The 15,835-nt window shown below is 36.9% G+C and overlaps 1 protein-coding gene across 15 annotated transcripts in view; it reads left to right on the plus strand.

Annotated features, from left to right (window-relative positions):
- The window catches only part of DLG2 (discs large MAGUK scaffold protein 2), a 1,904,207-nt gene that overhangs the window by 1,025,208 nt on the left and 863,164 nt on the right, over positions 1-15,835 (plus strand). Inside the window, exon 1 of one of the 15 annotated variants that reach the window (XM_028514364.2) lies at positions 6,113-6,793. The exons of 12 other annotated variants lie outside the window; for them this stretch is intronic. In XM_028514364.2, the coding sequence (XP_028370165.1) occupies positions 6,716-6,793 (78 nt within the window). In that variant the 5' untranslated portion in view covers positions 6,113-6,715. Of the gene's footprint in view, positions 1-6,112; positions 6,794-15,835 lie in introns of those variants that run through there. 2 more of the 15 variants (XM_028514366.2, XM_036030132.1) reach the window with 2 other exon arrangements.

The following is a 15,835-nucleotide window of genomic DNA, read 5'->3' on the forward strand; positions in this document are numbered from 1 at the left end:
TGAATTTGTGTAAAGTGACTGCCAGTGCAGTGAGTTCCTGAGCTGCCTATGCTATCCCAGGGGTATGTGGCACTCAATAAGGGCCCATGAGATAAGAATGTGAGACTTTGATGCTCATACAGAGCAAGACAGTTGACCTTAGAGTCATCCAAGGAAGAAAAATGAAACTGAAATACCTGCATATAACCCAAAAGTTAAAAGTGTGCTCATTTAATGAAAGAACTTCTAAAAAAATTCATTTATTATACCCGAAAAACAATAAGAAAGCATGTTTTTATTATGAATAGAAAAGGAAAATAAAAAGTATATTTAACCCTTTTGTGTGTAAAGAATAGCACTAAACCAAATATTAATCACAAAATGACTTCTGAACTAGTGAAATCTTCTGGCAACTAGCAGATGTGCAGAATTATTCTGTACCCACAGTTGCACAACTCCCGGTCCCTGGGACTCCCACAGAAAGCAGTATCTTATTAAAGGAGATTTCAGAGTAAAAATATGCAATGAATTCCAGAGACTACCCACCATGAGCAGGATCAGCATGATTGGACTTCCAAGAAAACTAGGTAACATGCATACCAGATAAACACTACAAAGTAAATGTTTTAAATTAAAAATATAATACAGGATGGAATAAAAATCTGAATAAAGAACAGAACACTGTGATAAAAGACTGGGTAGATTTAAAAAAGAGATATATAGCATCTTTAGAAATTAAAAAATATAATAATTTAAAATGAATACTTCTTAGATAGGTAAACAGTAGATTAAAACTTAAAATAAAATAATAATTGGATCTGAGGATATAACCATGAAAACAGCAAACACAGAAAAAAGAATAATAGGAGATATATGAAGCAATAGGATAGATAAAATGAAATGGTACAGGAAAACTATAATATGATTTTAGAAGGAAACAATAGAGAGAATGAGGGAGAAGAATAATTAGAAAAGATAATGAGTTTTTTATAACTCATCAGATTAAAGAATGATAGTGAATTCCAAGCAGGATTTTAGAAAAAAAATATTGTATTGAAAATGCAGTTAAACAACTAAAAAAAACTCTTCAAACAAACCTAGAAAAGAGGCTTCCTTACACTGTAGCAATTTGATTGACAGCAGACATCTTATCATAAAAATACATAGATACCAGAAGACGGTGTGAGATATCTTCAAAGTGCTGAGGGAAAATAATTGTCACTCTAAAATCTCTGTTTACCTACGCTATCCTTCAAACTCTAAGGTGAATGTAGACGGTTCAGGAAATATATTAAAAGGTCATCACAGATTTTTGAAGAAGTAAGTATTAAAATACTTTGAAAAGAAGACATTTAGAAGGATTGGACTGCTAAAAATAATGATGAGAAAATAAACTGATAGCATGTGGAGTTAGTTTTAGTAACATTTAATTGTAAAAAAATAACTAATGATGATAATAATCAGATTTGGTGAGGAATAGAACTACTATAAGATATAATAGTAGGTATGGGGAAATATACTCTATAATACATAGTACTAAAATACTATAAAATAGTAACATGGATTGTTGGGCATATAATATATAACTTTATAAAGATTTAGTTGAAGAGATAGACCAAATGAAATGGGTATCAACATTTATTATAAAGCATAGTAATCAATGTAATGTAGTATTGATACATGTAAATAAAAATAGAACAATCACACAAGAACCCAGAACAATTATATGCATACTCATATGATCTGGACATATGGATTAGGAACATTACAAGTCAGAAAGGAAAAGAAATAGCATTTTTATATATATTAGCAGAAAAAAGGAAGGAAGGAAGGAGGAGGGGAGCAGGGGAAGAAAGAAGGGAGGGAGGAAGACAACTGCCATACATCCATATACATGGGGACAAATAAATTCCCATTGCCCACAATACACTTTTTAATTGAAAATCTATTTGTGAAAGGAAATAATTAAATTGTTTAGGAGAAAAATATAAGATAATGCATTTATAAACTTGGAATAGAGAAAACTTTTAAGATACAAAACTGTACATATATATAGAGAAAATGTTGATAAATTTCAGTACATTTAAATTTTTCTGAGGACTCTAATAACATACAATGATTTTAAAGGACAAGTCATAAGTTAGGAACAGATATTTTCAGCATATGTACAAAATACAGAATTAATGTATAGAATATATAAAATATTTTTGTAAATCAATAAGAAAAGTACAACCTAATTTTTATTTATTTTATTTTTATTTTTAATATTTTATTAAATTCATTGAGGTGACATTGGTTAATTAGATTATATAGGTTTCAAGTATACATATCCATGATACATTATCTGTACATTACATTGTGTGCTCACTACCCAAAGTCAAATTATCTTCCATCACCCTATATTTGACCCCTTTTGCCCTTTACTACTCCCCCATGCTTCCCTCTGGTAACAACCATACTACTGTCTTTGTCTATGAGTTTCAGTTTTATGTGTACATCTATCTGTAAGTGAGTCAGTTTGTACACATTGGTTTTGATATATACATATAAAGTTATAGTGACATTTTTCTATTGTCCATGCAGATAAAACATGCAGAGAGATTTAGCCATTACTTTGACTTTTGTACACATTCACACTAATTATTGAACTTTTTATAGATAACATTTATTACTGGGCTTGCAGAATATAGAAAGCACCCCCCCAAAAAACCCAGTAATTTTATTCCTGAGCTTTCACTTAATTTTTACATATCTGTTATATGCCATTCTACATTAAAATTTATTTCTTTATACACCTGTGTTCCCAACTATCTAGGACTTCCTGAGAGGAGGGAATGTATCTTATTCATTTTGGGGTTCCCAGTGTTTGATGTAAAGTAAATAATCAGTACATTTTTGTGAAGAAGTATTGCTCCCTTTTTAATCATATAAGTAAAATATAAATATATTATCATTGTAGAAGTCTCAAATGATACACAATATATGGAGCAAAACTAACGAATTTTTATATTTCCTTTCTTCTACCCTCTACAGAGGTAACTAACATCAATATCTTGGCATTCCTTTGAACTGAAGTTAAATGTTATGTTTATATATATTTTTAGTAATACTATCTACTATAGTGTATATCCTACACCTGCTATTTTAATAATGCACTAATACCAGATGTTAACCAAAGGGCAATATACATATCAGATAAGCAAACAAATCAAACAAATGTTTGAATGTTTATTAGTTTTGTACATTAGCTTGTTTATGTTTCAAACATGTACTTTCTTTGGTGTTTATTAAACACCTGACTTAGATAGTTTTTCAAGGTAGTAGGTATTAGTTTCTCAGGTTTAATGTTTAGTCTGTTTATATAATTATGATATGTCTAGATGATTTTAAAAAGAAAATCATTCATGTGCTAGGTAGAAAATGTAATGCTATAATACTTAATAGCTTGATTTAAACATTGCACTTACCTTGAGAATTCAGAGGAGGCTCACACGGTGTGAGTGTTGAGGCATGAATCCAAAGCTGCTTAAAAGGATTAATGTTGCATCTCAAACTCAGCTGTACTATAAGGCTTCTGTCATATGAGAGGTATTAAAAATGAAATGACAAAGGAAAAGGTCTGTCCAGGTATTGATGATATACAGATGGAAAGCATCTGAAAAACTAGTTTTCCTTACATGGTGTAACTGCAAAAGCTGTTCATCTCAATCAGGAGAGCGATGGTTAGAGACCATTAGGATTTACGATGGCAGCTGCCCCCCTTTGGAGCAGGAACATCTGTGCAGAAACCCAGGGGAAAACATTGCACAGCTATGGCAAATGCATTGTTTCATTAAATTGTGTCCATCTTTCAAAAAACTTTTACAACTGCAAATTTGTGGATATGCTTCTATTGACTCTTCTAGTCTTTAAAGTTTGTGGATTTTCCTTTGTCGTAGACACATTCAGCAAATATGTTTTGAATATCAACATCATGCTAAACATTCGCAGAACATAAACATGGGCCCTGACTATAAATGTCCTACTCTGCACTGCCTTTTTTACCTCCAATTCCCTATTTAAGGAACAACAGTTATTATTGTTATTTTTAAGCTGGCAGTCCAATTTATTTTCTTCAAAACTCCATCCTGTAAAAGTTTTACAAAGGCTCTGGGTCAGGTGTGTGAAGAAGGTCATTAAAGTTTTAATATAAAAGTAAAACCAACCAACAAAATGATCAAACATCAAAGATCTCTCCAGGCCCCAGTTTTAGTGACCCAGGAAATCTTAACTTATGAAGAAAGTGCAAAAATTATTTTATGATCTGGCAGCCCCATAGGAGTAAATTAACATTCTTTGATTCCCACTTTCATATCAGTAGTTTGAAAGTTCAACATTTTTTTCCTCACCTTTTTATTGTGTGATTCCATCTTAAAATGTTAAAAACAGAATTTTTCTTACTCATTAATTTAGGAAGAATTGGTCCCTTTCTTTTCATCTACTTTCTGTTAACTGAATAGTCTTTCAACTACAACTAGGTTTAAACAGACTTGTATGCAGAAATAATGAATACTTTCAGCATCTCGGCAATATTAAGGTAAGCTGTGGTCCTGCTGAGTGGACGTTTGAAAACTAAGCAGGACTATTTATTTATTTATTTATTTATTGGGTTTCCATGGCATTTTTCTTCCAAAAAGTACAGGGTGTGATATGGAGAATTTCAGGAGTTGTCTAAGAGTGTCAAAAGGAATGAAAGAAAGTGGAATTCGTAGAAGTGGAAGCACAGGGCAACTACAGCTAGAGCTGATGGCAAAACCAAACCCTAGGTGGCAGCTAGGCATATTGCAGAGGTAGAAGGATCTGGACTGCCCCCAGGGTGCCACTGTGGGCTTCTCAGGACAGAGTCATTTTACCAGAGTCTGTGTCCCTGGTGAGAACCAGACGAATCTCTGTTCAGTACTCACGTGTAGAGTCATAAGCCCAATTATAAACTCATGGGGCAGGAAGGGGCCTTAAAACTCATCTGCCCAGTTCTCTTAATTTACAGATGAGGCAAATCAAACTCAGAACAAGGAAACAAGTTAGAAGCAGGGTCAAGGTTAGAACCCAGACCATTCTTTCATTCAGCAAACACACTCTGACTCTTTCTAAGCACTCTTCTAGGCACCACAGTTACCTTAGTGATGAACAGGGACATGCGTTCTGACCACCATTGTCCTATCCCATACCGCCTACTAACCTACTGCCTGTGAGGATATCGGATATACCTTTTAAAACAGCATGCTGTTGACTAAAGACCCAAACCTCTTTGGGGGTAAACCTCAAAAATTTGTGGATATGCTTCTATTGACTCTTCTAGTCAATAGAAGGGACATAGAGTGAGAGAAGGGAGTTCCAGTCCAAGTATCTGTAAGTGTGTTGACATTCTTTGGGCATTTCTTTCAGGTCAGCTGGAAAACATATACTGGATTGAGTTTTGTTTGAATGTCACTGGAAGGAATATTTTCCAGTAATGTTTTTTCTCTAGTATTCTGGGTAAAGGCTTAAATGCTCTCACTGGACAAAACACTTAATCCTTAAAATTGACTTTACCTGTTAAACGCCTCACAGTCTAAACCCTAATACGATAACTGAAATTGAAAGCACCTACTGGTAAAATCAAACATGAAAACTCTGCAAAGGAACACCATGTAAGAGCTGACATAAATCACAAATTTGCCTTCCCAAAAGCCGTATTACAGTCCTACATGTAACACACTGGCTATCACTGCAAGCAGACTGAAGGGTTTGTTTGTTTGTTTGTTTGTTTTGAGAGTAGATTGCTCTATGTTAGTTTAAACATAAATTTACTCTCCTCCCCATTCCCTAGTCCCCATGCTGAAAACCTGTGTTCATAAAAGAGACCCCAGCTGCTTTAGAGATAGAACCAGTGAGTTTAAAAACTTGGGGACCTTTATTCAGGCACTTGAGAGTACACTTCATCCCACTCACTTTGTCATTTGTCCCGGGCCAGTCTCCAAAATGTAAAGTGTTACTCTGGTAAGCTATGGGTAAGGCTGGCTGAGCAGAGATGACTTTCCCTGGACCAAATGGAGTTGAGGAGAGGGTAAGGACGGCACTCCTCTGTTTCCAGCCACCTTATCAGTCTGATATTCTCACATTCTCGGAGGATCTGAGCAGGATACAGGCTCCAAGGACACCTGTTTGTGGCCACAGGGCCAGGTTTGTGGTGGCCCTGCCTCTCCCCTGTGCCTGGCAGCTCCTGTTTTGGCAGATTTACCCAGGAGGTTGTATGTGGGTCTCTCTTTACCACGCCACTGTCGCCAGTACGTACTGTCAGGAGAGAGGGAAGCCAAGCGAGGAGTGTAACTGCGGGAGGTGAGCCTCCTCCCGGACGAGTTGACTGCGGCTTCCCTTCCTCCAGACACACATGGAGTTTTGGTGGTGACGGTGCCGAAGAACTGCAGACAGATACTTAGCTGCCTGGTTGTGTGAGCTGGCTGGGAAGGCAGCGCCCGCCCGCCTCGCTCGGAGCTCCTGCTGGCAGGATGTAAATGTACCTGCAGACTGGCCAAACAGGACCGCCTTTCCCCCAACCCCTCCCTCCTCCCACCCTCTCCCTCCGCTAACCAGCATGAGAGGGACTGAGAAAGCAACAGCCTGCAAGTGACAGCTCCCGCCCGATTCCGTTTGTCTCTGAGCCGAGGTGGGAAATTGTGCAGCAGCTTCATTGTGAATTTCTGCCATTGGCATCGCTATGTTTGCCTCTATCTGGTATGCCAAGAAGCTGGGTCGCAGGTTCGTGCACAACGCCAGGAAGGCGAAATCTGAAAAGGTATGGAGCAAGTGGGGATGAAGATTACCTTTCCTATTTGCCAGCTGCCCTCTCTGGACTGATAGTCTGAGCACAGACGCAGTCTTGATTACCTTGGGGTGAGAGCTTGCCTCTCACTGGGAATGTAGGTAGTCCATGCCACTTCCAGAAGGGACGACTTTTGGAGCCTAGCTACTTAGGAGGGGAGCATACGGGGTTAAGTAGAATCATTAGCTATTCTAAATAATACTTGGTGGTATCACCAATTGAGACAGTGTCTCCACAGAGACTTAATTTTCCTTTAAATGACATAGGGTGAAAGCACGTGAACAGCTGCAATTTTTGCTTCTTTGGGGAGCTCTCTAGTAAACTTGTTGCTGTACTGCATTATTTTTATTACTACAGTCTTTGATTCTGAAGGGGCACAATAAATCCCTGAGCATCTCTCTGGTACTTGCGTCTCAGTCTGTGTCCTAGGAGCACATATTGGGGACTCTCAGTAACATTGACCAGATCCCACAGGGGTGTCTGATATTTTTTCAAATCAGCAAAGCCATCATTTATAAAGTGTATACAATGAGCAAGAATTGTATTTGTAATTGGATAGTCATGGGCACTTAGAGGATGGCTCTGTGTTTCTTTTATTCAGCATGACTAGTTGTTTCAAGAAAACCTCCTATGTAGATTTACCTCCTTAGTTATCATTCTCTAAGAAATTAAAATGGCCTATATCCTAAGATGCATTATAAGCTTGTATTTCTAATGTGTCCTCTGGTTGTGGAGCACTGGTCAAACTGTCATATTTAGGTAATCTGAATCCAGTTTGAAAGGGTTGAAATTGGGGGAATGTTGGGGAAATTTCCAAAGGTAACAAAATTTTGTGAAATGGAGATTTTTCATATTACTCAAAGGATGCAATCTTCGGGCCAGTGTCCTTTCTGCCTTACATTTACTCGTGAGGTTGATCCAGAGATGGCTTTGTTGGCCTGTGGCACAGTCCTCCCTCTCCACTGCGAAGGTCCCTTCAATTTAACTTGCTATTTGTTTCTTCAGAGTAGGAATGTTGATAACATGAACAAGAATCCAGTGATTAACCAAGATACAATTGTTTGTAGTGTGAAAAGAGAAAACGTCACTGGAGTTCGGGCTTCAGGGTTGTAACCTTTTAGAATATCCAGAACTGAAGATTGTAGAATGATGGCAAACTTGTTATTTAATGACATTTTGGTGGGGGAGGAGGAGGCAAGAGTGGGGTAGAATTGATCCCTTTTCTATTCTGTGTATCACAGGCAAAAAGACTGCAAACCTAATTGTCATGTACCAGCATCATTTATACTGAACAGTTGGGTTTTGATGTTTTTTATTGTTTGTTTGTTTGGGGGTTTTGTTTTTCCATGGGTTTTATTTTTATTTTATTTTATTTTTTTGCTTCCCAAGTAATTTTTAAGGAAAAAGACTTGTAAGTAGGTTTTTTATTGGAGCAAATATTTTGAAAAACTGCCTTCTTCCTCTGAAAATTATAGGTTGTATGGGCTGTCAGGGACCGCAAATGACTCTGAAAGCCACTGGGAGATAATGCCTTATGCCACATTAATATGCAAAGAGAAGTTGAATCTCCTGGTGACACTTAATTCAGGCCTGGGCCTGAATGTGGAGAAAAGCAGCCCATGAAATTTAGTGTATAGAACCTAAAAGGATGTTGATCTCACAAAGTAACACAGGTTTCTATCTCTTAAGTAGGGGAAGAAGCTAATAAGGGGACTCTGGTATTTCCCTTTCATTTCTGTGAGGGCTAATGCTTAGGACAGGGAAAAGGAAGAAACCACTGTGGGGATAAGGGTTTTAAATTCTTTATTTATCTTACAGAGTAGGGAAACCAACATTAGAGAACTGAAGTGTTGCTCCTTGAATGATAAAAAACAAATTAAAAGTGATTATTTCTAATGCCCTTGTACTAGCCAGGGGAGCTAAGAGGAGTTAATTTTGAGTACCAGGTGATGATAACTAAGAAGAAAAGGGCATCTCGCTTTTTTCGTTTTTCCCCATGGAAATTGTGTTCACAGAACTCCTGGAATAATTTAAAAGGTGTGCTGCCTTGAACAATGAAGGCCCTCCATCAGTGCTTGGTGAATGCAAATAGTTGATTTATTCTGTGTACCTAATTTTATCACATGACTTATTTAAGCCAACTATTGTGAATTACTGTTTGTATAATGAGCTCAGTAATATACTTAAACTGAGAAGACAGTTAAGAAATGATATGAAAAGCTGAATAAATGTATATAAAGTGTCACTATAACAGCAGAGATCACATAATTGCAAAAACAGAGAGGGTAGAAAGTGCTACTGACTATAGGTTGCCATGCTTATTGTAGAATGAAGGAAGATGAATAAAATAAGATTATTATTGAGTCTTATTTAGAAAATGACTAGTATATTTAAATGCAAAAGAACTATTGATAGAGTAACAGCATATTTTAGCTTTGGGGGGTATAAATCTGTATCACAGATAGTAATTGTGATTTAGTTTTAGTGTGCTCTGTAAATTTCAGCTTCTCCTTGCAATAGGTAGCATAGTTCATTTCTTCCTACTCTAATAAAACAACCTGCATCCATAATAGCTCATCAGTCCCATTTTAGCATTCAGAAATGGTCTGGGAAGTATATTCCTCAAGGCTGGGGTTAATTGAAAAGCTAATTGGGAATGTGCAAGCCTAAATGCCATCCCTAAACATGCAGTATGCCTTATTCATGGTTGCCTGGTCTACTGTTTACTTCATCTGATGCCAACAGAATTAAATAGAAGCGTGGGATATAATAATAATCACAAAAATAATAATGTTAACAGTAGTCCCTGTTCTCACACATTATGCATCACTTACTTTATGCATAGAGTTTCATTTAATCTTCATGGAAATCCTCTGATGTAGAAATTGTTTTTCTTAAATCCCAGAGGAATAGTAGCTAGCCCAAGGTCACAGAATTGTTAGTATCAGTGCTGGAATTTGAACTTGAGTTTCTCATTCTAAAGATGACTCCTTGAGTCTCTAGCATTCTCGTCCATCCTCCTGTCGTGTATTGGTCTTGTGATAACGTGGTTTACCATTCGTTCTTGTCCTCCTCTTTTTTTATATTAAAATCTAAATTTATGAGGTTTATGGAATCAAAGTTACTGATCCTGTAACTCAGCCTTCTTATTTCAGATAAGACTATGTCTAAACTATTTTGAATAGACATCTGTCTGTCCTATTATTTAAGAATTTACACTATTTGTCCTGTTTAGTTGGATTAGTGTAGCAAGCTAGCATCTTGGCACCTATTATTTCTTTTAAATAGCTAGTAATTGTCATATCATCATAAACTAAACATTGACATTTGTACTCATTGCTTATCCTATGGAAACTAAAGATGTCTTTGATCAAAAAGGACCTAAATGCTTTTCGATTGTAGACGCACTCCCTTTTCGAGTCAAAGATACCAGGTGATTCACAATGTTGTTTTTCCAAAAAGAAAAAGCAAAAGGCTCTTTGTTATTCTTTCAATGAAAAGACAGTTTTTGCCTACCAACAAATCCTGTGAACAAGATTATTTTAAATGTAATAGTATGAGTCAAGAAAACCTGGCTGGAATAGAATATCTTCATTCAAATAATTATTCTTTGTTTATTTGACCCTGTATAGTAAAGTTAGTGTCTTTCTACAATACCCTTTTGTCACATCTCAACCAAAACTGCTTAGTTTAGTCAATCTCAAGATTGTATTACTGTAAATGGGCAGCTGAAGAAGCTTTATAATAAATTGAAGTGCAATTTCTGTTGGCATAATAATATACAAGAGTTTAAAGACATCGTGAACCTTTACTTCCCTATCAGCATTGTTTTCATTTGTTTTTGTATATATGTAGGTATGTACCTATCTATCTATCTATCATCTTTTAAACATGCACCCTGAGAAGTGAATGCATGATGCATTAAAACAGACTGGCATCAATATGCATTACCTAATAGACACACCTATGTATGAACTTGGCAGTGATATATAACATGCGAGTGTTGTAGCTGAACCCAAACATCCTGAAATTAGGCCACTTTAAAGAATTTTTTAAAAACCAACATATTGGTTCAAGGCTCCTCCCATCTAAACCAAATATATTAATTTAACATAAACTAAAGTGAAGGATGATCTAGTAATGCATTTTCTGGCAGTATAGCCAATGAGAGAATAATGTCCTAGGTAATCCTGATATAACATAAAGAGCATCTAGCTTAAGGTGAGGGCTCAGAGGAAAGGAATTACATTAGTTTTGATCTTTGCTATCCAGCCTAAAGTCACTCCTATGGCTACTCTAGGTCTCAGTTTTTCTGATTCCTCGAATGGACATAACACCTATGCTTCAGTAAAACCCCAAAGTCCTCCAAATGCAGTCCAACCTGGCCTGCAAGGCCCATCAGGAAATGGCTTCTGCTTTCCTTCTGTCTTCACACCTTGTCCTTCTTCCATGGATACTCTAAATCTATTCTAAACTGCTTTCAAATCCCTGAATGGTCCATGCATCTTTCAGCTTCTAGGATTTTGCTTATACTGTATGGCTGACAATCAAATCACAGGCTAGTCGTACCCCTCACCTATTGCACTCCCTGTTTAGGTAACATTGCCCTCACCCAGAAACCCTCCCAGACCCGGACAAGCCCAGGAGCCATCTTCATTGGCATCCTGAGTAGTTATACATATGTTGAAATTATTTTTTATTTCTCTGTATTTCTAATTAGAATGGATTCTCTAAAAGTAAGATTGTTTAATCTTGCTTACTAAATTCCTAGATCTTAAGGATTGCCTGCAACATGCTTGTCTCCTGTACCCTATTTCATTGACTCTATATTGTCATCAGTCGCAAGATTGAATACATTATTTCATGTATTACTAAAAAAAATTGTCAATAGAACTATAACATGTTGTCAACTGCAGGACACATCTTGATTTTAGAGATGTTAAAATGTGAAAAAGTACATTTTTTAAATTGATGAAGTATGGCATAGCTGAAAAAAATAATGCATGGCTTTATTTTAAGGATAAAATGAGTTAATATAAATAAAATGTTTAAAGGTTTACACACTTGATATCAAATTACTTTTATTACTTTGCAAATCATATTATTAGTTGACACCGGGTAATATAGTAGATTACCTAAAATACATCATACATTTATCCTTGCTAACCAGACTCAACTGGCATTGTATGTCCTATTCTAGATTTAGAGAGGTAAATGAATAGAGGGAAAATGAAATTGAAGGTTATAAAAGAAACAGATTAAAAGCAATAAACAGGAGCCATTTAGATTGCAGAAGAGAGAGCATAAGAAGCCTACTGGATTCTCACTATATATTTGTGTGTCTAAACAACAATAATAATAGCAGTTAACTTTCAGTGAATTCTTTCTGTGAGATGAGAACTGTGCTAACGCAAAGTTCTAGTGAAATCATTCCTATTATTATTAGTTTTTACAGCAGAAACACATCACCAGTAGGTAGCTGGGATAAAACACCATGTCTGACTCTAAAGCACAAGCTCTTAACTGGTAAATAATACTCCGTGTGCGTGTGTCTGTATAGATGTACTCACATACTTACAGAGTACTCGATATTATTTAATACTATACACTGTGTATTATACTGTATACATGATATGTGTTTACCATGAATTAGATGTCACATTTATTTTTCCATATGAAAGATACACTTAAAATAAATTTAAATGAAAAATCTGAATTTAACTTAGAGATAAGAAGAAACATCCTGATGTTAAAGACTCTCCACTCCTCAGTGAATGATAGAATCTTCCTTTGTCTATTTCTGCCTCCTGGCAGATTGAAGAGTAGCCTAACCTAGAGATAGGGAAGGGTACATTGCCCCCTCAGGTCCCGTTCTCAGAACCTTCTGAGTCTTGGAGCATGTTGGTTGTTGTGAGCAGCAGCATGACTCAGCGCCAGTGTCTGTCTAGCTGTGGTGACACAGGGGACAGGTGTTTGTCCATGCTGAATACACCCCTGCAGTTCTTCCCTGTCATTTGGCAGGTGATTCACGTAGGAAAATGGACAGTAACACCTGTTCTGAGGTTGCCACACTGCTGTCCACCCTGGCAAAGAACAAGGCACAGCTGCTAGCAAGACAGGGAGAGAGACAAAGGGAAAGGACAGGATCAGAGAAGTGGCCAAAATGAAGGAAGTGGGGAGAGTAGGCTAGAGAGGAAGAGAGCAGGTTCCAAAAATACTGTAGAATTGTTATGAACGATAGTAATGCCTATTTATTGACAAGTTTACTTAAGCACTATGCATGTACTTTACGTGTATCATCTCATTTAATCCTCACTACAAGCTCCCAAGGTAATCCATGATTAGCCCTTGTTTTATAGATGAAAAAGCTGAGATATAAGATATTATAGAGCTTACCCAAAGTCATAAGTAGAAGAGTCAGCATTCAGATATAGGTCTGGCCAAATCCAGGAACTATCACCCTAACTACTCAGACCATGCACTCTTAAAATTTTTTTGGGTTGGGTGAGCCAGTGATGTGGAGAAGAGATAGACCAACACAACAGACGTCTTCTCTAATTGTCTTTATCTCTGTTGAGTAATTGTTTGGCTGATTTCTCACTGGAGGTCCTCCAGAAATCAGACATCCAGGTAGCCTACTTTCAGACCACTTTACAGAGCTTTAGTTGCAAAATGTTTTTTTGTTTTGTTTTGTTTTATCTTCAATAAACCTTTAGAATAGTCTTCTTCTAGCTGGTATTCCATGGCACTGTACTGAGTGATGAAGATGGAAAGGGGAACTCTTCCATCCAGCAAGATTAGCTCAATCATGACAATTATTGTAAAGATAAAATTGATAATCAGATAATGCACACTTCTCATTTGCATATGTATTATATTTATGGGGTTAGTAGAGAAATCATTTCATTTTAGATAAGACCTTATAATTGCTAATAATTTCATCAGTCTTATTTCTCCAAATAAATTATTAAATCATCAGTTAGATTGTTAAATCACTATAAATTCTATCCAATTCAGTCAACACATAGTAGGCCCTAAATAAATCCTGGTGGAATGATTGACTTGGATGGAGTACTCTGGGCTGTATAGGAATAAAGACTGGTTTTAAGACTGGACAGAGGTCAGTAGGCCTGTGTGTTAGCTGAGACTGTTTCAACAAGCCTGCCACCTTGGCTAAGCATCTTAACCTCTCTGGGCCTGAGCTTTTCATCTGAAATCAGAATCCTTTCATTCTAACAGTATCTGATTCTAATTCTGTTCCACTCTAAGACTGAGGAATCCTTAAAGGGAAAGATTTGATCTTATTCTTCCTTGTGTTCCCAACACTTAGCATGATGCTTAGCAAAAAACAAAAACAAAAAAACAAGCAAAAAATTAAGAAAATTTATGTGAAATGAATATATACAAAAGGCCTGGAATTTAAGCATGAGTAAGAAGAATATAATGGAGAACCTATCTACTTTCCAAGTGAGAGCATGATGAGAGACATTCAGGACTTTTCCTTCTTTACTGACTTCATTCTTTGAAGAAAGAAGGAATCTGAAGCATTTTCTAACCTGGGATTGGAAGCTCTAGTTGTCATTCTTTCTCACTCCTCTATGCCACTAACTGATGGGAAACAGACCATGGCCGTCCGAATACCAGAGATCTCTTCAACCACCAGTCATGATACATCAAACTATCACATTTTCAGCTGTTTTTGTCCTGTACGCCAAAAGATTACAAGCATGTGCTGGAGCATGCTTGCTTACTTATTGTTCCTTCTTAATCTGAAAATTCTAGTTAAGTAGAGGAAGGATTCTCATTCCATCTGTTATAGACTGAACAGTGCCCTCTCCTCAAGATTCATATGTTGAAGGCCAGGCCCTCAGTTGTATGTGGACAGGTGGAAACAAGGCATTGAAGAGATAATTAAGGTTAAATGAGATCATAGTAGTGAAGTTCTAATCTGGTAAGATTGGGGGCCTTATAAGAGTAAAAGAGATCTCTCTCTTTCTCTCTGTCATGTGAGGAAATCCAGGAACATGACCATCTGCAAGCCAGGAAGAGAGCTCTTGCCAGAAATCAAGCCCTGCCAAAACCTTTGCCTTGGGTTGCCTAGCCTCCAGAACTGTGAGGAAGTAAAATTCTGTTGTTTAGACCACCAGTCCATGGTATTTTGTTATGGCAGCCCAAGCAAACTAATACACAATGGTGCCATGATTGCTATATATGGTGATGCTCAATGAGGAATGATTTTCTAGAGCTCAGGGTCAGGGCATCATTGCTAGAGAGAAATACTTGACAGTTATGTGTTCTTTTTTACCCTAAGCATGTAAGTTCCAACAAACATCCAGTCTCTGCAGGATCAATGTCATCTGCGTTTATGAGGAACAAGGAGGGGTTATTAAAATAGGTAATAAGAAAAGAGGGAAGAGGTAGAGGGTAAAGGGAAGGAATTAGCTGTTTTGTTCCCTTTTTTGGAGAAGCACTGTACTTGTCTTCATATTCCAAAGAGAAGTGAATGCCAACTATTCCCTCAGCAAACTTGATAAAGTATCAAGTATGATAAAATAAAATAAAACTTATCAAATACTGTTCTTCCCATCCATACCCACTTGTTTCTCTAGGTCACTCTGATTTACAGACAGAATTGGTTTGCTTTCCATACCTTTCACTCCATATTGACTATAGGAGAATATTTCTGCTATGTGGAGGGCTTCTGATTTTCACGAGTTTGCAGCTTGGTATGATACAGTGAACACTGTCCAAGGCAAGAAGTCAGTGTCCATGGTGTTCACTCCCATAGCAGCATCAAACTATTTCATTTCACAGGAGAAAGTTTGGTGATTCTCTAGCACAAGAAGGGTAAATGTTGATAAGCCATAGGTAAGGAAAAAGTTATGGGAAGGTGGTACTTGGAAAAGTTTGAGAGAATAAGAAAAGTATTTTTCTTTCTCCTTCTCTGAATATGATTTTAGCCTAGGATTTCTTTTGCTTTGTTTTCTAAGCTCTCCTTTATTGACCACTTTCCTC

The sequence above is a fragment of the Phyllostomus discolor genome, chromosome 6 (assembly GCF_004126475.2).
Source record: "Phyllostomus discolor isolate MPI-MPIP mPhyDis1 chromosome 6, mPhyDis1.pri.v3, whole genome shotgun sequence".
In the NCBI taxonomy this organism is placed as follows: Eukaryota; Metazoa; Chordata; class Mammalia; order Chiroptera; family Phyllostomidae; genus Phyllostomus; species Phyllostomus discolor.